The 23290-nt window shown below is 37.0% G+C and overlaps 1 protein-coding gene across 8 annotated transcripts in view; it reads left to right on the top strand.

The window, feature by feature from the left end:
- FAM13A (family with sequence similarity 13 member A) overlaps window positions 1–23290 on the top strand; it is a 269649-nt gene that overhangs the window by 170676 nt on the left and 75683 nt on the right. The window contains exon 1 of one of the 8 annotated variants that reach the window (XM_054688136.1): window positions 6623–7228. The exons of 6 other annotated variants lie outside the window; for them this stretch is intronic. In XM_054688136.1, the coding sequence (XP_054544111.1) occupies window positions 7200–7228 (29 nt within the window). In that variant the 5' untranslated portion in view covers window positions 6623–7199. Of the gene's footprint in view, window positions 1–6622; window positions 7229–23290 lie in introns of those variants that run through there. One more of the 8 variants, XM_054688137.1, reaches the window with a different exon arrangement.

The raw sequence follows: 23290 nt of genomic DNA, 5'->3' as shown, positions 1-23290 counted from the left end.
CTTATTTTGAGAACAGAAGAGGTAAATTTTTACAGTCTGCCTGTAAAATTTGAGGTTTAGAATTTAGCTCAAAAATGTTTGTATTATCACTTTATGTTTTACCAGGTTAGTTTGTTTTAACAAGAAACTTAATGTTTTACAGGTCCCATAAGTAAAATTAAAAGCTTTTATTCAACCAATAAGCATTCTGTATAGCTTGTTAGCAGGTCAAAAGTAACTCAGCAGTTTTTGCCTAAGACAATGTAGATTTTAAAATCAGAGAAACACAGGGAAATGGAACTTTTTGGTAGAATGAACCAAAATAGTTATTTAAGGTGGATAATAGAAAAGTTTAGTTCCCCACAGCAGGACGGTAGTAGAGACCTGTCAGTGATCCCAACACTGGAGAAAAAAATCCAGGCAGCTGCTTGTTGAGATCAAGGGCAGCCCCCACCAGCCCACTGCAGTGGGTTTATACTATTTTAATAAAAACTTTTTATTCATATTATAGTCATATAGTCTCATACACTCATATTTAACCATTTTTTATCACTTTAACAATTGTGAATGAACTTTGAATTTATAAATGCCTTATTTATCTATTTATTTATTTTTAAAGAAACAAATGGCAAAACTCCACCAGGGGGAACCTAACCTCCTCCCCAAATAATTAGCAGGAAAAGATTGGAGCATTTTTTTGTTTGTTTGTTTGTTTTATTTAAGATTATGACACATTATTTGTTATTTGTTTTTGAGTTTTTATTTTTATTTCAACAATTTTAGCCAAGTTTGAGCTGGAAATTTGGGCTGGATTTTGGAATGGTCTCATAATTGGGAGCCGATGCCTCTGCAAAGAGGTCAGTATTGGCTCTAGAATTAACTTTTGGCTTTTGAAAAACAGTTTTACTATCCCAATAATCCTGATCACTTTTTTTTTTTTTTTTTTTTTTAATATTGCAGGCTATTTTTTCTTTTACCTTTTGTTTTGCATGTTTTATTTTTGCCTCCAGCCAGGCAAAAACGACCTATTTGTTCAGGCAATTGTTTTATTAATATGGGGCTGTCAGCTGAGTCCTCTTTGATGTTATTTAGGGATACAGACAGCCATAAGTTTTTGAGTTTTTTATTTATTTATTTATTTATTATTTATTTATTTTTTTATTTTTTTTTAGACCCTTGATTTAGTGCCACGGGGGAAGCATTTAAGGGAACTTTCATGAACAAGATTTTTATGTGATGCAGTTGTAGGTTTAGTAACGACTGGAAAAAGAGTGGTGGCTGGGCGGGAGAGCAGAAATTCCTTTAGAGAAACGCTGTATAGGAGGCTGATCAGGATGATATACTGCCAAAATTCCAGAGGAGGAACCGTCAGTAAAAACAACGGCAGCTCCGGGCAGAGGCTGCGAGGAAATAATTTTTGGAAAAGTTAAAGCAGTTTCCGTCGCAAATTTTAAAATAGGGTGCTGTGGCAGGTGGAATTTGACCTGACCAGGAAAATTGAGCAAGGCTATGCCCCAGTCATCATCATTTTGAAGCAGAAATTCAAACTGTGTTCTAGTATATGGGACAACAATAGTGGCAGGAAGTCTGGCAAACAGTTCTTTAGAACGTGTCAATCCTTTCATTATCAGAAATGCACACATAGATGTATAAGATGTAACCATTTTTGTTTGATTGTGTGCTAAATAAAGCCATTCAAGAATACCTGATTGCCACAGGCAGGCAGTAGGGGTGAATTCAGTTTTAAGGACAAGTAATTCCCATGGTGATGAATAATCAATTTGAGAAACTTTAGCTTCAGAAAGTTTTTGTTCAACCAAATGTAGTTTTGAGAGAGCCTCGGGTGTCAAGGACCGAGGTGATTTAGGGTTAGGATCTCCCTGTAATATCTGGAAAAGAGGGTGTAAATCACCTGTAGTAATTTTAAGATAAGGACGAATCCAATTAATGTTTTGAAAATCATTTAATGTGGAAAGTTTATCAAGGCGGATTTGAAGATTTTGAGTCATGATGAAATCATCATGAATAGTTTTTCCCAGATAGTTAAGTGGTCGATCACGCTGAATTTTGTCAGGAGCAATGACAAGACCAAAGGAGGTCAGGTCAGTAATTAAACATTGTAAAAGCGTCTCCACTCGTCTCCTGAGTGGCTCAGGAGAATGTCATCCATGTAATGAATGATACATGCATCAGGAAATTTATGTCTCGTAGCTTGTAAAGCCTGATCAACAAATTTTTGACATAAGGTAGGAGAATTTTTCATGCCTTGAGGCAGGACTTTCCATTGAAAGCGTTGCCAGGGTTGGCTAAAATTAGCGGATGGAACACTAAAGGCAAACCGAGGAGAATCATCAGGGTGTAGTTTAATGGTGAAAAAGCAGTCCTGCAAATCAATAATTATGATATGATTTTGTTTTGGAACAGCTACAGGGGAGGGGAGTCCAGGTTGAAGCGCTCCCATATCATGCATAGTGTCGTTAATTGAGCGGAGGTCCTGAAGAAGCCTCCATTTTCCTGACTTCTTTTTAATTACAAAGACAGGCATGTTCCACGGACTGTTAGAGGGCTCTAAATGCCCTTTTTGTAATTGGTCAGAGACAATGTCATGTATAGCCTGGATTTTGTCAGATGTAAGGGGCCATTGAGGTATCCAGACAGGATCATTGTTTTTCCAAGCGATATTATCAGCAAATAAATTTTCCGCAATGGCCCCTAAGAAAAAGCCGGTTCATCAATTAAATCAGGAGCGGTGAGAGTTAACCCCATAGATTCCATCACATCACGGCCCCATAACGAAAAGGGCAAGGAAGGAATCACATATGGCTGAAAGAGACCAGAATGCTCATTCATTTGCCAATGTAAAACCTGAGAGCTTTGAGCTACATTGTCTGCCATGTCTAAACCAATTAAAGTAGATGAGGAATTAGTAATGGGCCATGAAGGGCATAGAATTCTTGTACTTCTTTTCCTACTTTTTTCTAGGTTTCTAGTGATAAACTGTCTTCTTCTGGAAACCATGGGCATACCCATATTATAAATTCATAAAGTTGCAACAAATCTTTTTTATTTACTTTAATACCATGTGCTTCAATCATATTTTTCAGTATAGAAAGAAAAAGATCTCTGTTTTTGGTCTGTTGTTGACCCATGACCTCGTGGTGCTTTGTTCACTCACACAAGATCTTTATTTCAACTGTGCTGTCCGGCCCGTGTCCCTCGCGGGAACTTGCGGAGGCGTCTTAGCTAAGGTCTGTCCGTATAAACCCCGGACCAGGCTGCTTCAAGGAGCAGATGACCGTTATGCCGTATGACGTCCTCCACGGGAACCGCGGGTGCAGCCCACTCAGACTCCGTAGCCCTAAGGCTGTGGAGCCGTAATCATGCACTCTCACACACACTCAGCACCACGAGTATGTTTTCAAGTTTAGAAAAACTTCTCACTGTCTCAAACTGATCACCCTTTATCAGCGAGCTCCGGACGCCCCAGTGAGGATTCTATCCCTGACTGTCTAAAAAAGAAGGGTATTTTAGGAGAAATTCACTCACACACTCACACAAGAAGGAGATAGCTTACCCAACGCAACCTCTTCGTTACTTACCTCTCCTTTGGGTGAAAACAATGAAATGAAGGTCAGGCCCCACCTTCGGGCGCCACCTGCCGCGGACCAGCACAGCGATGGACGATGAGGCCGTCTCAGGGTTGAGAGACTGCGCAGGGTGGTCAGGGATTCGGTTAAAGAAATGACAAACAGACACACTTCAAGAGAGTGAAAATCTGAGTGCGTCTTTATTAAGTTAGTGGTCAGTATTTCTTTTAATCATCTTTGTGGCAGCTTCTGGTGGTCATTATTTCTTGACAGGCATTCGGCTTCTCTGCATCTTAGGGAGTTTGCTGTTCTCCCCCTGCGCGCATGGTTCCTTGCCCACGCCGGACCTCAGGGACCATGGCAACAGCCATTAGCCCTGAGGGTCACTGCAGGGGGGGTGCAGCAAGTTCCTGTAGCAGTAAAGTGAAAATCACTTAAAAATAACTGAAAAGATTGCCACACAGTATTGCAGTTCATGCTGAGGTTAAATAGCACGAATTTTTAGTATAACTAGTTGCCAGTTATATGACTTTCTTTTGCAATGTTTTGCAGTCTGGTAGAATTTAGAGAGGGTGAAGGAGCAGCGGGTGCTTGAGAACCTATTTTAGCTGTGTGATCTTTTTTTTTTTTTTTTTTAAAGAGGCATGTTTATTTATTTGTTTGTTTGTTTGTTTTTGTTTATACATGCACTGGGTAGCGCGGGAGGGTGAGAGAATTCACCAGAGCCAGAGCGGGGAGCAGAGCAGGCAGAAGGACCGAAGCACACTGCTGAGGGGAGCAGCGGGCAGCAGGAGAGGTCTGCACGCCACGTGGGACCCTCCTCTGGTGGCCGGGGAGCAGCCGGGGATCGAACCGGGGCCGCAGAGGCCGCGGGCAGCTTCGCAACCCAGCGCTCAACCGCTGCGCCACTGGGGAGGCCCTGAGAACCTATTTTAGAAAGAACTTCATGGCAAGGAGAGCTAGAAATGTGCCTTGTTCTAAGCTGTCTGCCAATTGGTTTTGGTGAAGGTTGTATTGAAACCTTCTGCAGACAGAAAGACAGCTGAAGAGAGCTAAGGAAATGTAGCACACTTAGAGCAATGTATTTTAAGGGGCTCATTGAGGAGGAAATCTTGGTCAGGCACAACTGACAGAGTTCAGGGAACAGTGCTCCTGCCACCTGACTATAAGATACTGGTGTGAGGATGTTAACAACAGAAATAATCAGGAGGTTTAAGTGATGGAGGACCCTGGCAGTGGGCATGGCAGAAATAAGGGGTACAGTCCAGGTATAAATTCACAAGTGATCATCAAGTTATGCCCAGAAAATAGACCAAAAACATCAAAAGAGAGAAATTATCACAGAGACTTTGAAAGGCAAGTAATTACTGGATTTTAGTGCTAGATGATTTAGGAAAAAATGACCTTTGACATTTTCATTGTGTGATACATGACGGCATGGGAATGCTGATAGAAGGGCCTAAAATATCAGGAAATACATGTGAAATCAGGTGTGATATTTGAGTGTTCCTCTTCATCAGTATTTTACCTCTACTATGTACTAAATGTAAGTTATAGTTCAATTTAGCATCTTTTTGTAGCTCTGGGTCTTTTATTGTTAAACATGTATGTCTATCTTAGTCATATAGTACTTTTTTATGTTTTCATAAAATTCAGAAGACAGTTGTTAAATCATCATTTCAATTTTAGCTATTTCTAAAAGTATTTGTATTGTATAAAATACTCTGAAATCTCTTGTAGAATAAAGGAAACACTGTGATGTAACCATGTTGTGGAGCAAACCTGAATAGTTCTGAATCCAGTTTCTCTTTTGCCCCTAATTTTTCATGGGAGTTTGAACTCACATGAAATACAATTTTCTACTGCCATATTTACTAAGCAATGAAATAGATGTTATGATATGTAACAGTTATTATCTCACTGAAGCAGTTCATTAAAGTATTAAGATGTATTTTATTTGAAAAATAAAAAACAAGCATATATACAGAACTAAGTTGTCATTACTGGAAAATCAAGTTAGAATTTCTGAATGTAGACTATAAAAGAAATATATTTCTACTTAAGTAGAATTTCTACTTTAGTAAACTCAGGTCTTCAGTCAACTTCCATCATTTTAAAGGCTGATTTTAGTTATGATATCTGATCATAATATCTGAACATAAGTTTTAGCATGACTAATCCATTTTCATAAATATGAGGATTTAGTCAAATAATGGAATGTTTTTATTAGAAGATATAGAAAAGGAAAGTAGACACTATCATTGAAACTTTGTGTTCTAAATGCAGAATTATGATTAGTCTATAAAAAAAAAAATCTTAGAAAAACTATAAGGGAGAAGGGCACCTCCAAGCCCCCACTGTTTCTGAGGACTCGCCCTCCCTTCACAGAAGTAATGCTCTGGGCTTTGTTATAACTTTTTGCTACTCTCTGATGTGAAAAATCTTATCAAATGCATTTCTATTGTCCTTGAAGTGTGTAAAATCTATGAACTAACAATTCTGTTCGTAAAAATAACATGTAGGTATTCCATACTGAAGAAGGTATGAGGGAAAGTTGGATAATGTATGTGCATTTAGCCATCCTTATATAAAATATGATCTGGTGTTCAGAGTAAATAACAAGCCAAAAAAAGTAAATAACAAAAAAAAAAGTTCCTGATATTCTTAAAGGAAAAGTGAGTATATATAAATAAACACATTCAATTTTGTGCAGATAAAATCCAGAAATAATAAGCCTCTGTGTGGGTAGATATTTTGATCCCTTGAAAGCCTGGACCGTCTTAGGGCATATATTCTCCCCTGAAGTGGGAGCTACGTGCCTTGGGTGATGTCACCAGTGACTAGTAGCCACCGCAGTGTAATGCAGTGTAAACAAACACTGACAGGAAATAAATGTGGGTAGAGCAAGGGTCTAGAAGCATGCCTACCTTCTAGAAAAGTATCATGCCCTTCCATGCCAGTCATTTGTTTGATTGATTTATTTGTTTTTAAGGAAGAACGGGGACAGAGCATAGCCCTTGCTTGCCTCCTGTCACAGAAACCTTTAGTTTCAGAAACAATGTCTTTCCTTAAATGCATTTCCTTCTTGGCAGCCTCTGTAACAGTGAGAAGTAAGAGACTCTCTGCTCTTGCTGCAGTTATTGGTTGCTTTTCCCAGACTGACAAGTTTGTCTGTGGAACTGCTGAAAGGAAAGTTTCGAGTTACCAGAATTAGGCAAGCCCACTGAGGAGCTGGAGCTAGGAGGAGGAAGAAGAGGAGGAGGAACAGAAGGAGGAGCAGGAGGAAGAGGAGGAGGCACAGCAGCAAAAGAAGCAGTGCTTTTAAGCACCGCAGCAGCTGCTCCTCTGATTGGCTGGATGCTTGTTCAGCTGCTTCCTTGGAACAAAAGGTCAAAGTGGACTGCAGTGTAAATGTAGAGAGGCAACCAATAAAATAGCATTGCTTGAAGAAGTTTGGAGGCTGAGAACAGCAGTGTGCTGGCTAACTGCAGAGCAAGTGGCTTCTCCAGCTGTGAGGTGCAGCCTCACGTCCCAAGCCCAGCTTAGCCACTGTAAGAAGACGTTCACTGTACAGTCGGCCACACTTGCATGGAAGAAACAGTGTGAGGATCCCTGGCAAATTCATGTGCAACAATGGCTTGTGAAATCATACCTCCGCAAAGGTAGTATTTTTTCTTTTTTTTTTTTTTTATTCTGGCCTGTATTTTCTGAGTAACATAAAGCCATTTAACTTTGCCAGTTGCTTGGCACTTTTTATTAAAAAACATGCTGCAAATTGTGGAGGGTCTATTGTAGGCGATGTTCTTCTCTAAGACCAGAAGAAAAAAAATACTGTCCTGCTTCCTTCACTGTCATTTATGACCAATTTCTTATCTATTTCACATGATTATTTAGTCATTTCTTTCCTTCAATGAAAATAAAGAAAATATCTTTGAAAGCTATAGAGAAACAAACTCGGGAATTTATTGAGCAGATTTATAATAAAATGGAATCGCTTTTTACCAATATTACAAAACTGTGGAAACCTAAAAAAATTTACAAGATATTCATAAGCCAAAGACCATTTAAAATGCATCTTAGGATCCCTCCCTTCTGCAGTTCAGAACTAGGCAAGCCTTTTCTATCAAAAAGTACATTATAATCTATGGACATAAAATTAGGGCCAATATTTCCCCAAGAATAATCCTAAATAGTTGAGATACACAAATGACACCTTAAAAGCAAACTGCTCTGTGAGAATGATTAGGCACAGACTCTGTTTTGTTTTTTTATGGTTATAAGATGGATTGTGGAGGAATTATACCAAACCAGAAAGGTAATTTTAAACAAAAAGGCTTGTTTAAAAGAATACTGCTGGTAAACTAATAGATGAATAATGTTTCCTGGAATGTAAAGTTGGAAGTCACCTCCGGGATGACAGAGTCCAGTCCTCCAATTTCACAACAGGAAAACTGAGGCACGAAGAAGGTCTCACAGTTGCCCAAGTTCACATCTTCCGATTTTTTAAATTACTTTTATCAATTGTATTGGCATATTTCAACTATAACTACCTTACTTGTGGTATTTTCTTCCATATGTATGCTTCCTTTAAGAAAACTATGGATTGTTTTATTAGTGAAAATTATTTTTAAAATCAAATAGTAATTATGATTTATATTTAAGATTGAAAAAGCCAAGACAATATTTAATTTCCTTTTTAAAAACCATACCACCAATATTTTAAAGGATGTTCATATTTTAGCATTGAAAATATGTAAACAAGAATTTAGTTTTTTTTTATTTTCAGAATGGTTCCTACAGATGTATAATATGAGATAAAGCAACGTAGCTTTTCTTTCACTGTACTGACAAGCACACTAAAATGGTAACCTGATGGGCATACTCCAAGAATTCCATTTCTAAAAATTAATAACCTAGGGAGCAGAAAGTGGTTTACAGGTTGATCCAAAATTTTTTTGTATTAACTCAATGGAAAACTCCCGATGCTTCAAGCTTGCAAGAGACAAAAATTAATGGATACATTTTGGAGTGTCTATTTCGTTTCCAGTGTAAGGTTGACACTTGTTTTTCTTGAAATGACATTAATTCTTAAAGTCTTAAATTGTATTCTAGATAAGAATGGTTGCTCTTGCTGAACTATAATAAGCTACTCTATGGTATAAAACCCGTTAATAACAGTTCTTTATACTGCTGAAATACCTGATGAGAACTAAAACAAAATAAGCATAATTTCCTCCAAAGGTATTTTGCATTGTTGGTCCCTTCTCAATAAACCAAGGTAAGAATAAAAATTTGAATTTGCATTCAAGAATGCTGACCAGTGTATTCAGTTTCCTGATTTAAAATTTGATTTCTATCTTCACTTCCAGCCTGAGCCTGCCTCTGATTATAACCCTCCTGAAGGCAAAGACCAAGGTTCTTATGGTACTCTGCATTACAGATATCTTGTGAATTTAAGTCCTTATGCAGAAAACTTTCCTGTTCCTTTATATAATTGTTGTTTTCCACTCCCAATTCAGTTTCTCTGACTACAGAGTTCTGTGACCCCTCTGGTAATGGTGTCTGTTGCCAGCTGCCCCCTCTTTTACCCTGCCCTGAAGCAAGAGGGTGGCAGAGTCTGGCCATGTGGGAGCTGACTGATGGATAAATGCTTTGCTACGTTTGTTTCAGCAGAACTAGGGTCCAAGAAACGGAATTAAAAGTGAATAAGTGAAATGATAGCTTTAAATACCAGTTTAATTATTATAATTTGTATTGAGCAGAAAGGTATTCTTTAGGTGCTTAAGAATTACCTGGAAAACTCATTTTTAAAATCCATTCTTCCCACTACACTCTTCATCTGGATTTACTGCATTTGAATCTGGAGTGGCAGGAAAAGTATCTGCATTTTAAGAAGCATCTCAAAAACAAATCTGAAACAAATGTCCAAATATTCAGACAAACACTGATCTAAACTTTATTTAATGATTGTACCCACCATGCCCAAATATATTGAGCATCATGACCTTATTTGATGCTTTTCCTTACTAGAGTGTCAGTGTTATCTATTTAAAAAATATATTGTTTAAAAAATGCCCAGCACTACTACGTTCTGCGGTGATACTAAGGGAGATAAGATAAAAGTTATGCTTCAGAGAGGTCACATGGGAATGAGGATGCAGACACATACCAGACAGTTACAACACATGTGGGTTTAGTAATGGACAGTATGATTTGTATAATAATAAATATGTATCTGCGTGGATAATATCACCCTGTATTTTATTTAACCTCATATAAGTTTCTGATCTTACGCAAGGGTGTATTTGCGCCCTAATGTCTACTTAGCTTATCATTTTCATAAGTGACTTTTTAGCTTTTCTTTCTTAACATATTGTGAAAGTATATAGAAGATACATTTGTTACTACTAATCTGTGAGTGAGATGAGAATAACAGATGAGGTTGCAAACTAAGAATGAAATAATCTACTTTGGTTCCCTTTAATGTGTTTTGTTATCTGCTTACTACTGGATGTAATTTGCAGACTTTCCAGGGTGGAGTAATTATTTAGAAATGCATGATTTTTAGAAAAAACTTTGCTGAGTCTGAAAATTCAATTCTTACAGTTCATTTCAAATGACTTAAAGGGGCTTTTATAACATACCTATTGATTTGGTTAAATGACCCAATTATTCTTTAAAATACTCAGATACATGTACTTATTATAATTAATGATAATACTCAATACACTGTAGTTTTATATGGATATTCTTGCCACTGGAAAAGTTTTCAAAAGGAAATGATGTCAGAAATAATTCGAGACACTGTATTAAATTAAAAATTGAAAGTTTTCTCAAGGGACTAAATTTACTTTCTGCTCTAAAAACAGAGACTCTTTTATTATATCCCAAACTTTATTTTATATCTCAGGCTCTTGGCATGTTTCATAGTCCATGGCATTTTTTCCTTAGATTTTGTGGATCTGAAGAAGGTAACGATATTTATTTTATGTGTAGAATTATTTCAGTAAGCTAAAAAAGAGAGTCTTAGAAATTCTGGGTTTTTTATCTGTTGACAGAACTCTCAACTTTCATAGCAGTATTTTGATTTTTTAGATTAACTTTCTAGTAGCCATTAACTCAATTTGTACTTATCAAGAATAAGTATGAAGTAACCAGTCCAAAGCACTACTAATTCATTTCAATTCCTATGATTTTAGTGCATTGACATCTTCATCCTAACCACTTGTTAGCATACCATCCTTTTCTTAGTTTATTTGCCAAAGTGGGAAGCTAAGATTTATAATGTCTATGTAATTCTGTTTTGCATTTCTTTACTTAGTCAATTGTGATGTCTTGCATATTTTACCGAATTTTATGATGCTGAAACACATCATAATTTCAAACACATAATTTCAAATTTAATCTAGGAACTGAACTTCCTTATGGTTAAATCTTATAATTCCAGCTTGCTTTTTTTAAAGAAGACAAACAGCAATTCAGTTAATTTACATATACTGATAATCCAGCACTGATATTTCTTATAAACAGAACTCATCTGGTCTTTCTAAGTATGGGTCTTTAGAATATCCTTTTGCAAACAAGTAAACCTTGGTGACATGGAGGTGATAGGGGAGTTAACTAGGGAACTACACAGGTAGTGATGGTCCTGCCTGTGAGGCTTTTGTATGGTGTTAGGGAGCCCTCTACTGCTACTGCTGCTGCTGCTGACACCTCAGTTAATCTATAAACACATAGGATTCTCATTTTGGTGGCACTCCCTGTACACTCTCTATCCACAGTTTAAGAGGGAGTTCAAAGCTGTCTGGCTTCAGGTCAGGGCTAATGCACGCAGGGTGGTGTATCTAATCTTACTCCCCAGCACCACTCTTCTGGTCTATAATTAGTAGTAACAATAGTCATTGAGAACTAATCAAGATCTCTGTGGGCTCTGCCATATGCTCACAGTCTATGTGGAGCCTAAATATTTGCTAATGACTCCAAACAAAGAAGAAACTGAACTAGTTTAGGATATTTTTAAATTTTACAGAGATTTCTCTGTCTTTGCCATTGAAAAATTAGACAGGTTCGGTATTCAGCACAAAATAAGTGGGAAAAGCAGTGGAAGGACAGTACACTTGCCATCAAAACCGCATCTGACTCTGACAGTGAGTTATTTGAATTTTAGCAAGCCATTTTCTTCATCTATAAAACCCTACTTGCTTATCGGGGAAATTTTGAAGTTAAAGAATATAATTTTTCTTTGTTGGTGATAAAACTACCCAGATATAAAGTGTGTATTTCTTCCTTCTTGGTTTTGTTATTTTCAATTCTGAGAATGCAAGAGTGCTTAATACAATTTAGCTGACCTATTATAATTGCATTCCATTTCATTGGATGAATATTAGCAAGTGACTAAAGAACGGTTTTAAAATGCCATTGAATTAAAATTTTCTGAAACTCTCAGTTTACCCTATTTTTTCCTGTGATACTTAAATTTGTATGTGATGATCAGAATGAATTGCCACAGAAATTGTTTGTACTGTATAAAACCTCTTGAAATCCTATTCTTCTGTTAAGAAGAGCCATAAACAACATTTTTGATAATAGCTTTATTGAAATATAATTCACATACCTTGAAATTCACCCACTTAAAGTCTATGAATCAGTATATTTTTAGTATAGTCACAGAGTTGTGCAATCTTAGCTATAACCAATTTTAGAATATTTTTATCACCCCAAAATAAACCCTATGTTCTTTTGCTGTCAATCCCTACTGTGGGGTAAATGTTTGTGTACTCCCTCTGAATCATACGTTGAAGTTCTAATTCCCAGTGTGATATTTGGAGGTGAGACCTTTGGGAGGTGAATAAATTTGGATGATCATGGGAGTAGAGCCCCCTTGATAGGTTTGGTACCCTTATGAGATAGGAGCAGAGATCTAGTGTGTGATTGCCCCCCAAACTCCTTCTTCTGATTATGGAAATACAGCATGAAGGCAGCAGTATGCATGCCAAGGAAAGCTCTTAGCAGAATCTGACCATGCTAGCTCCGTGATCTAGTGTTTTCAGTCTCTAGAACTGTAAGAAATTAACATTTCTGTTGCTCAAACTGTCCAATCTCGGTAGCACATTATAGTAGCCCAAACTGAGATACCCTACAAATTCCCTGTCCCAGCTTTAGGTAACCACTAATCTACTTCTGTCACAGCATTATAACCAGGTTTGGGTTATAATCCTGAAAGACACCATCCTGAAAGCTATCATCCTAAATCTTAAAATCCCAAAAAATTAAAATCCCCTGAAAGTGAACATTCCTAAAGTCATATTGCTGAAAGATCAAAACCCTGAAAATATAATTCTGAAAAAAATAATTTAAAAAAATCTTTGAGTCATTTATTTACATTCTTAAAGGAGAATTTATTTGTGAAACACATAAAAGCATGACAACAACACTTTGTAGGCCACCTCACATAATAAAATGCAAATCAGGAGAAATTTTCCCATCTTCTGTGCCTTGCTGCTGTGTTGTGTTGGGTATCTGGAAATCCATTCCACGTACACTTACACAGACCATATTTAGGCAGAAACAATACTGGTGGTAGAACACCAGTACCTTTTGGTGTCCTCTTGTCGTACTTTGCACATAGTTATTCTCAAACTACTATGTAACTTCAGTGGCTTCTTCAGGCAAATGCAGCTTTTAATTCATTAAACTCCCCTAGAATTTTATCAGCTAGAAGGAATGCTAATGCAAAGAAATGATACAATTTTAAATTGAAGTTTTTGTAGTTGCCATATTGTATGGCCAATCCACTTACCTGAATTTTCCAACAAATGCAATAAGCTAAATGGGAAAAACACACTTTATTGATAACATCCAGAAATTCACTTTTAGAAGCCTTGATCACACCTAATTTCAAATTTTTCTTGATTCGGGTATTTAACTGAAGGCCATTTTCTCCTGCAATGTCTACCAAGTTTTCAAATAAACATTTATACAGGCTCCCCCTTTTTCCAGTTATTAATACATAAATGAATAAATAAGATCTAGAATTTTCAGATCCAGTAGGGACATGAATTTAATATATATATATATATATGTATGTGTATATATATATATATATATATATATATTGATATAAAACAGTAGGGACCGCTTTGGAAGTACCATCCATTATGCAAAGGGAAGCCTGTTTTATTCTATGTTAGACTTACTGGTGAATATTAGAAGTCTGTTCTTCGACAGTCAGATCCCTAACCAGGAATATTTAATGTGTTTTGTTACATGAGGAACCTCTCTATCAGCAAGTGTCTTGGTTCAGAAGACTGCTGAGCTTGCTGAATTCTTTTTATTCTCTGCCAAACAGAGTCTTTGGAAAGCAAGCATGGTACTGTGTGAAGGAACAGAAGCTATAATGACTGAAAATTTGTCAGGAAAGACTTTTATATTTTTCGCCTACATTTTCACCTCTTTTCAGCTCAGGATTTCAACCTTCGGAATTTTGAACTTTCAGTACTGAGATATAGGGAACTTTAGACTTTAGGGACTTAGATCTTTCAGGATTGTGACTTTTGGTATTTTATACTTTTGGGATTTTGATCTCTTAGGATTTCAATATTCAGGACTATGGTTTTTAGGGTTTAGTTTTTCAGAAGTGTGATTTGGACCAATTATAACCCTTGAATGAACATCATGAAGACAGATGTGAAAATTGATTTTAGTTCTTGCATAAGAAAAGCATGTTAATGGGAAATCATGGAGTTGGGGGCAGCAAAATCAAAACCAAATGATGTCCCAGAAGTTGATTTTTTTAAATTAAGATAAAGATATTAAAATACTGGGATTAGGAGGGGCACACAATACATTGTATAAAATCTTTAATATTTGTGATAAGTGGATGTGGTTGATAACATTTGTAAAGGTATAAGCCTGTACCCCTAAAACATATACAGTGTTGTAAATCAGTGTTACCTCAATAAACATAACAAAGAAAAAGAAAAAGACTTGGAGTCACGAAAATGTGGTACCTTCTCATCAGTTACAGAACTTAATAGAAATTAAAAACAAAGAATAGAACTGCTTTGCTCAGATCATAATGAAAGAACAAAACTAAGAATGCAAAAAAAAAAAAAAAAAAAGAAGGGTTTAGACACAACAGTATTTCAGTGTCAGCAAAATGATTAAGGAAAGAAGTGTAACTTCACTGTCTAGGTTAAAATAGTCCCTGAAACTAAAATTGGGAACCAAATGCCAGTCAGAGAAGACACTGATATACTGTCTTGTATTTTTTTTAAAAATTTTTAAATATTATTTTATATATGTTCTACATCATTCTTCATTTTTGTACAATGTATGCTTTCTTCTCTCAGATGTAGTCCCCATGAGATTCCCACCACCAGTTCACCCGTGTCCCATCACCATAGTCCCTTGTGCTCTTCCCTCCCCTGTTTTGATCCTTCTCCCTCCTTCTCCCCTGCAGAATGTCTCTGATTTATAGCTGCCTATTGATTTTGATTTTTAATTTATTTATAAGTGAATCTCCTTCATTGTCAGCTCCTTGATTTAGCAAAAACTCAAGCACCTGCCTCTCTCCAGGTTCTTCTGGTGGCTGGAATGTGCCTGCAGCTATCCCCTCATAGCTTATGTCTTCACTCCTGCTTTTCTTTTTTCTTTTCTTTTCTTTTCAAGATTTATTTATTGATGCATATAAGAGCTGGGGTACAGGCCAGAGATGCAGGGGGTGAGCGGATTCACCAGAGACAGAGTGGGGAACAGAACAGGCAGATTGACTGAAATACACTGCTGAGGGGAGCAGCCGATGAGTCAGGAGAGGTCTGGTGCGCCATGTGGGTCACCTCGCTGGCTGGCTGGGGATCAAACTCATGCTGCAGAGGCTGTGGATTGTTTCATAATCCTGTGCTTAACCCTTGCACCACCAGGGAGGCCCCCACTCCTGCTTTTGTTTAGGTTGAAACATCCACTCCTGTCCATTTTCTCCCAGTATTGCCTAAATTACTTGCAAAATTTCACTCCCACTGTCACTCACTGCACCACCTCTCACCTAACCTGCCAGGCTGCATAGTGCTTCTGCGTCTAGAACTCTGACTTCAAACAGACCTGGATTTGAATCTCAGCAATGCCTGGCTTTATGGCTTTCATCCAGTTCATTAACCTTTCTAAGACTTGTTTTTCTTATCTAAAAAGTCTGGTTGTAATACCTTCTTCCCACTAGCTTTGAAGATTGCATGAGATTTTGTATATAAAGTTCTCAGCCTAAAGCATGGCTTTTTGTGGTGAACCCTAAATAAAGGGTAGTTGTGTATCCCTTTTTCATAGTAATTATCAAATTTCAAGTTTCTGTTTCTTTGCCCAGCATATAAAATCTGTGAGGGTTGGGACCATGTCTTACTAGCCTGCTCTGAGAAGTTAATAGATACTGAGAAAGTGCTGAATAAGCTCTTTCACGTGGTTATGAAAGTTCTCAAAGACCAAGCTTGAGGTGGACATCAAGTCTTCATATTCTTGATAGTGGCTTATCTTCCTAAAATCCAGTGCGATGGTGTGCTAATGTAGAAACAAACCCTTGACTCCTTTCTTCTCTGAAGAGGGTTTGTTGGGGAAGAAGACAAGACAATTTATTGCTTTCTGTACATGTTTGTCTTCTTTAAGAAATCCACATTCAGAGTTATATTAGCAAACCATTAAAATGTTGTAATAAAGGTAGTTATTAAAAAAATTATTAAAAATAATTTTCTATTTCCTTCCCCCTGCTGTAGGTATCCCCAGTTCTTTGATTTTGTTTCTGTAACTAGATTTGAAAATATTTTAACTTACTAATGTTATAAAAATATTTTCTCATAAACTAATGTCAGACTCCCTTAAAAGAAAGGTATTATATTTACATTCTAAAGTACTAGCTGCCTATGGCAATCTTCATAAGTCTGTAATAATCATAAATATTACTTCTCTGAACAAGAATCTCAAAGACAAATGAAAGTTTCCAGCTGCCTTACAAACAGTTTTGTGACTCAACCAAAAATGTCTTTAAGCCCCAAACAACCTTTGGGTTTGCAGTGAGGTGAAATAAATTTCTTTTCCTGCTTTCAAGCCAGAACAAACAGTTACAGTGTGTGGAAAGGCCATATTCAAACATTACCTTGCCTGAACATATCCTTTCCAGGGTTCTCTGCACACCACAGAAAACACAATGTTTACATTACTGGCACAGTGGCACAACTTCTACCTCGATTGGACAGTTGGAGGAAAGAAATTATTTTCTTTAAGGGTGGGAAAAAACCTATGGCACAGTTGTAGTTCCATTGACTTTTGAATTATAAGGGAGCAACTTAAAATAATCATAGCTGAGAATGCCTCTAGGCAAAGTTAATTTTGCAAATTATAAGCAATGTATGTTTTCAAAATATTTAATCAGATGGTAATGTTAGCATTCAGCCAAGTGATAGTGCTAATTTTATTCAAAAACCACTACTGAGCACCTGTAGTGTTCTAAGTACCTTGCTAGGTTCTGGTGGATAAAGACAAATCCCAGAGGGCAGGCGAGCATAGGAGCTGATGAATCTCTAGTCCTCAGCGAAACACTTGCTTATGGCTATGAAGTACCTCAGACCTGGAAGAAGCAGCTCCCTTTCTAGGGTGCTGAGCTGGTTTCCCAAAGTAGATGAGCTGAAAGTTGAAGCATTTACCAGGCAGAGAGGAGGAGGAAGCATTTAAGAGAGCGGAACTTTGTGCAAATGGAGAGAATTATCGAAGTGCAGTGAAAGATATGTTGGACTTATATTTGGAGGGACTTCATGTGCCAGGTTTAAACAAGGATTTCCCCCCAAAGCAATGGAGAAGCAGGAGGGGATTTTAAGTGGGGTAGATTAATATGGTGTGAGTGTTAATGATAAATTTGTAGGAGTGGCAGGGAAGTAGAATGTTGCCTCTGTGAAAGACTAATGCAGTAGAAATCGGGAGGAAAGGTCAGACTCGAGGCTTTTTTTTTTTTTTTTTTCAGCTAGAATAAATACAAATGGTGATTGACTAGATATGGGGGTAAGTAATAAACTTGAGGGAAAGAAGTTGGCTCATTAATGCAGTTTAAATATTATACTAGGAATGTAGATTCTTTTCTGTGACTTCCAAGCATTTTTTCCACCAGGATCTTCTGTGAAGTGTCATGTGAGCCTCTTACCTGTGTCAGTCAACCAGCAGGTGGCTATTGTTCATTCTCCACTTTCTAACTGTGTGGAGAGACACAAAAGAGAAGATGAAAAAACAAGCCATCCCCTCCCTGAATAAAAACTTTATCCTCTTCCCTCACATGCGCACATGATCTCTCCTCCAATTTCTCAGAGATTGAAAGCTGTGAATCAGGAGGGCATCCAGAGATGAAACTAACTGGGTAGATAGGATTAGAATAGAATGAGATGTTCTTTTGTTCCCTCCAAGTCAGAATAGTTCTTTGACTCTAAAAGACAGAATGTAAGTGATAAGAATATCACAGTCACAAATAAGGCAGAATCCAAAGAGAACATATATCTCTGACTCTCATTCTTGCTGACATCCTGTGGTACAATGAAGAAAAGAATATTACTTCTTTAATTTTTTTTTTTTATTGCGGTAACATTGGTCTGCAATACTGTATATGATTTACAGGAATAAGTTCACACATTGACAAATACACATCACCCCACCAGGCCTACCATCAAAGCACCCGTAGTCCTTTACCATCAGCCATTATTCCCTCCTCTCTTTTTCCTCACCCCTCCCTTTTTTCTCCTCTAATAGCCTCCTTTCTGCAGTTTTATGTCTAGGTTTGTTATGGTTTAGTTTAGTTTTGTTTCTTTGTATTATACATCAGTGAAATCATCATATGATGGTTTGCCATTCTCTTGACTTATTTCACTTGGCATAATCCTCTTTATCCATGTTGTCATAAATGGTAAGAGTTCATCTTGTTTTTATAACTGAATAGTATTCCACTATGTTAATATATACCACATCTTCTTAATATACCCCTTTGTTATTGGGCACTTAGATTGTTTCCATAACTTGACTATTGTAAATAGTTCTGCAATGAACATAGCAGTGCATGTATCCCTTTGAATTAGTGTTTTTGCATTCTTTTTTTTTTTTTTAAAGATTTGTTTTTGTTTATATAAGAACGGGGGTACAGGCCAGAGTCACAAAAGGGTAAGCGAATTCACCAGAGACAGAGCAGGGAGCAGAACAGGCAGATGGACCAAAAACACTGCTGATGGGAACAGCAGGCAAGACAGGAGAGATCTGTCGTGCCATGTGGGTATCTCCCTGGCTGGCCGGGAATCGAACCCACACTGCAGAGGCTGCGAACAGCTTGACAGTGTGGTGCTCAACCGCCTATTTGTTTTTTAAAAAGACTTGGGAATTCTTTTTTCATTGTCTGTGAATGGGCCAAACCAAAAATTTGAGCAGCAAAACACCGGCTGCCCAGTCACCTCCTCACCCCCCTTGAAGTGGGGAGTCATAAATGCTGGGACTGTGAATAAGTTGAAAATGCCCAAGTGTAGCTCTTTGGACTTTGTAAAAGAAGGAAAGTAAGAAAATGTGCTGACTTCACTCACCTTATCATTCCCTAAGAAAATTAATCTAAGAAAACTCTTCCCCTTAACACATTCTGTTGCAACAAGAGGGAAACCTGAATTCCAGAAAAAAATGCTTACTTAATACCTTTCATTTCATCCCATCACTTGTTCCTCACTTCTTGCTTTCCTTTTGCTCTTTGTTACTTTTTAAGCCCCCAAAGAGGGTTCCCTAGTTACTTTTAATGAATGTGGCCTGTACTTTTCAGTACTCAAGAAACACATAAACTGTTTTCTAACTCAAATCACTTGAAAATGTATTTAAAGTGTGTAGCTAAATATGCAGATTATGTTAATTTGGGAGGGGTAGCCAGCCACATTAACCACTTAGAAAGTGAACTAATTGGAATGTTTATCAAGATGGTTCAAAGGGAAATTGAATGGAATGTGGTTTAATCCAGTAATTGAAGGTCCATTCTAACTACCTCACTCTGGGATTTCTCCCAACAGTATTTGGTTTTTCTTAGACATAAAAACATCTTGCTTTTCCTGATTTCAGTTAGCTTACAGTGTAATTAAATTGATAGGCATGGCATTCTGTGACTTCAGTTTAGAAATTATTTCTAAAGAACTAATGCATGAAGAAATTGTAAGCCCAGGGTCATTATTTATGTGCATTTATCCATGTGGATATATATGAAATAATGTTAGATAGGGATTTGCCAAAACCAAAATATCTATGTTATTGCCATTCTCAGTTTCAGCATTTTAGATTTGTACTACTACTTGGCCCTATTTGATAAATATTCTTCCCACAGATCACTGTTTTGAGAGACTCTAATACCACATGTCTAAGGATATTAAATACCTAATTGTCTGACATACGTGGCATGAGTGCCTAAATCTCTCATTTTTTTAAAAAGCCAACTAATTGGCTGACTGCTAAAGTTTGGACATTATTCAAAGTCGGCAAACAGGAAATAATTAAAACATGGGGTTTATACTAGTAACCAAGTAGGAAATTGAATGAATTCCAAGTTGTTACAGTGTGTCTTTGGCTTAATTTCATGACACACCCATTTTCATTCACAGTACATATGCTTATTTTTTTAATTAAAAGTGAAATCATGTGCTCAACTTAAAATTTAGGCATAAAGTTACAACTCAGTCAGTATCATTGGACATGCCTAAGAGTGACACAGAGCCAGGAAGCGTAAGTACCCTCTATAAATAGATACCTGGGGACTTGTCATAATAGTACAAAATCCATTTTATGCAACTATGTAGAAATGGTGAATTTTTCAACTGTTTTTGCATTCTGATGTGCAAATTTTGTCAAAAAGTTTATTTTCTCAATTTCATTTGGAGGGATTGTCCTTGGTCATTTCCCCTTAATATTACCTTTAAAATCAGTGCATTAGGGCCTCCCCTGGTGGCGCAGCGGTGGAGCGCTGGGCTGCAAAGCTGCCGGCAGCCTCTGCAGCGCCGGTTCCATCCCCGGCCACCCGCGAGGGTCCCACATGGCGCGACAGACCTCTCCTGCCGCCCGCTGCTCCCCTCAGCAGTGTATTTCGTCAGTCTGTCTGTTCTGTTCCCTGCTCTGGCTCTGATGAATTCTCTCACCCTCCCACGCTTCTGACTGTACCCAGTGCTTGTGTAAATAAATAAATAAATCTTAAAAAAATAATAAAATAAAATAAAATCAGTGCATTAAATCGACTTTTAAAAATTTACTGATTTAATTAATTGGAAAGCAATACTTTCAGAATTTCTCTTTGGCAAGATCATACTACTAAACCCTAGCTATGCAAGTGTATTTTGTGAAAGGGGGTAAAGAAGTATCAGAATTTCTGTTTTCAAATTATGTTGCCCTTCTTAGTACTGTGCATAGATCGCTATCCTGTTGAAAGCTGCTGATTGAGTAACTCTAATAGTGAATCTGTGTCTTTTTATTTATATTGCAGTTCTTGTATTTTCTTTTTTGAAACACTTAAAACTGGTCAAAATTTCAGGGACATAGCCAAAGAATTTCTGCTTTTCTTTTTCATTAACAAATTTTTGCCAGTGTAGCCTGAAAAAAAAAGTTTTTTTATGATTAAAAGCTTGTATCAAGCTGCCAGTATTTTAGTAATCACTTATTAAGTGCCACTAGGCATAGTGAATTGTGAATGGACTTTGACCGAAAGATACATGTAGGGTTACTATAATCAAAAGCATGACATGGAGCTTACAAAGTCCACAAGATCTGATTGAGGACTGCTGGAAATGCAGACTAGCCATGGCATGAATTTTCTTCCCTGATCTATTCATCACAAGATATTCTAATAAGTTAAATCAAAGGGAAGACATAAACAGCAAAAAAAAAATCACAGGAATTTACACATCACCAGCCATGTGGGACCTACATAGACTGTCCCTTCTGAACCTGCTCTCTTCTGTGACATCAAGCAACTGAGAGGGGGTTGTGAGGATGTGAGATGAAGTAGAGCACCTGGTAGTACCTGGCTGGTGATACGTATGTAAAGAAAAGGTGTAAAGAAAATTTTTATTGTGATTGCCTCTGCTATAAAGAAATCGGGCACACCTGCACAAAGCATTGGCCAAAATTCATGAAGAGTTGTCATCAGAGCCCTGCACCATCTAAATATCACTCCAGAGCACTTCTAAATGCTAAGAAAATCAACCATATTGCTAGTTAAATGTTACTGAAGTCCCCTAGATCAAGTGTGTTCATTTTTGTTCTGTTTTGTTACAAACTTAAAGATATGTTCTGGGCAAGGAAATATTTAGCCAGTGCCCATTTTACAACACATGGAAACAATTTTCCTATAACAAAATCTTTACAGGTGTATTGTTGCAGCTTTTAGCACAGTGTTGGCCAGAATTAGCACTTTTTAGCACTGAATCCTTGATAAAGAAACATCCAGTGCTAACATTTTTATGATTTAAGTATTTCCTAGAAATAATTTGAATGCAATGTTCACCTTGTAACCGTAAGTTCCACTTATCAGGTTGGCTGATAGTTGTTATCTCCAGTAATAGCGCTGCTCCCGGTGGTTATTTCCCAAGTATTGTCGCCTCTCACTCTTCAGCTTTACTAGCAACTGCAGGCCCTGCCCTCAGTCCATGCATGTTACAGATGATAATAAAACTGATCCATTACTTACCCCTCACTTGGAGAGAATTAGCATAATTACTAACAGTAAATTCTTTGGCGACAGAGACCTTAGAAGAACCAAGCAGTATTGAAACTGATACTAAATTATAAGAGAATGAAAACAGTATGTAGAATATTTTGTGTGCCGTTTTCGAATCAGAATGTTAAGACCTTTTCAACTTCCAGACTCTGTGTGTGTGTGTGTTTTATATTTTAACTTTGTAATGTGATTTTGTTGATTGTCAAACCAATAGTTTAATATTACCAGTTGAAGCAGCCTTTCTCTTTTCATCATTGATAACTATGAAAAACATAAAGAACATTGAAGCCTCCTCAGTAGTGGTATACACACCAGGTGATGTACAAGATTAACCATAAAAGTACACATAGAAATATTACAGCTTCTTTTTAACTTCATAAATTATTTTCTGCATTTATCTGTTAATTATGCACATAATTAGTATAGATATGTATTTTTTCATATACTGGGGTCATTTACCAGAGAAAATCTTATCATGGTATATAATCAAAGCCTTCCAAGACCATCCAGTGAACATAAGGGAGATAAACTCATTCTGTGCCTTGGGGTTGTTTATCAGAAGGAAAAAAAAACAGGTTACAGAAAGGAAAAATATTTTATTATAGTATGTATTTTGCATGTTAAAAATTAAATCATTTTTATAATAATGTTATGGCTTCTGTGTTGTTTGAGAAGCTTAAATTATTTTTATAATTTTGTTTGTTTCCATTTGTGTTATACACACCAGTTAGTACTTAGAGTAACTACAGAAGACAAAGTGCATGGGTGTTGCTTACTGGTGTATTTTCATAGCTAGGGCCTCATTCCTGAAGTGGTTCACACTTAATAAGAATATTTTGTTGGCTGTTTCTTAGTTTCATCATCATGTTAATAAGCTGCAATTAACTTTATTGAGATAATTGAGTATGTAATCATTTTAAGAGTTTATGTGTAATATATGAATACTTGAATTGGGCTAGTAGAATAAAGTAGTAAAAAGCTT

Source organism: Talpa occidentalis, unplaced genomic scaffold (assembly GCF_014898055.3).
Source record: "Talpa occidentalis isolate TD23 unplaced genomic scaffold, MPIMG_talOcc4v2.1 talOcc4.6, whole genome shotgun sequence".
NCBI lineage: Eukaryota > Metazoa > Chordata > Mammalia > Eulipotyphla > Talpidae > Talpa > Talpa occidentalis.
This window is presented reverse-complemented; position numbering and strand designations above follow the sequence as displayed.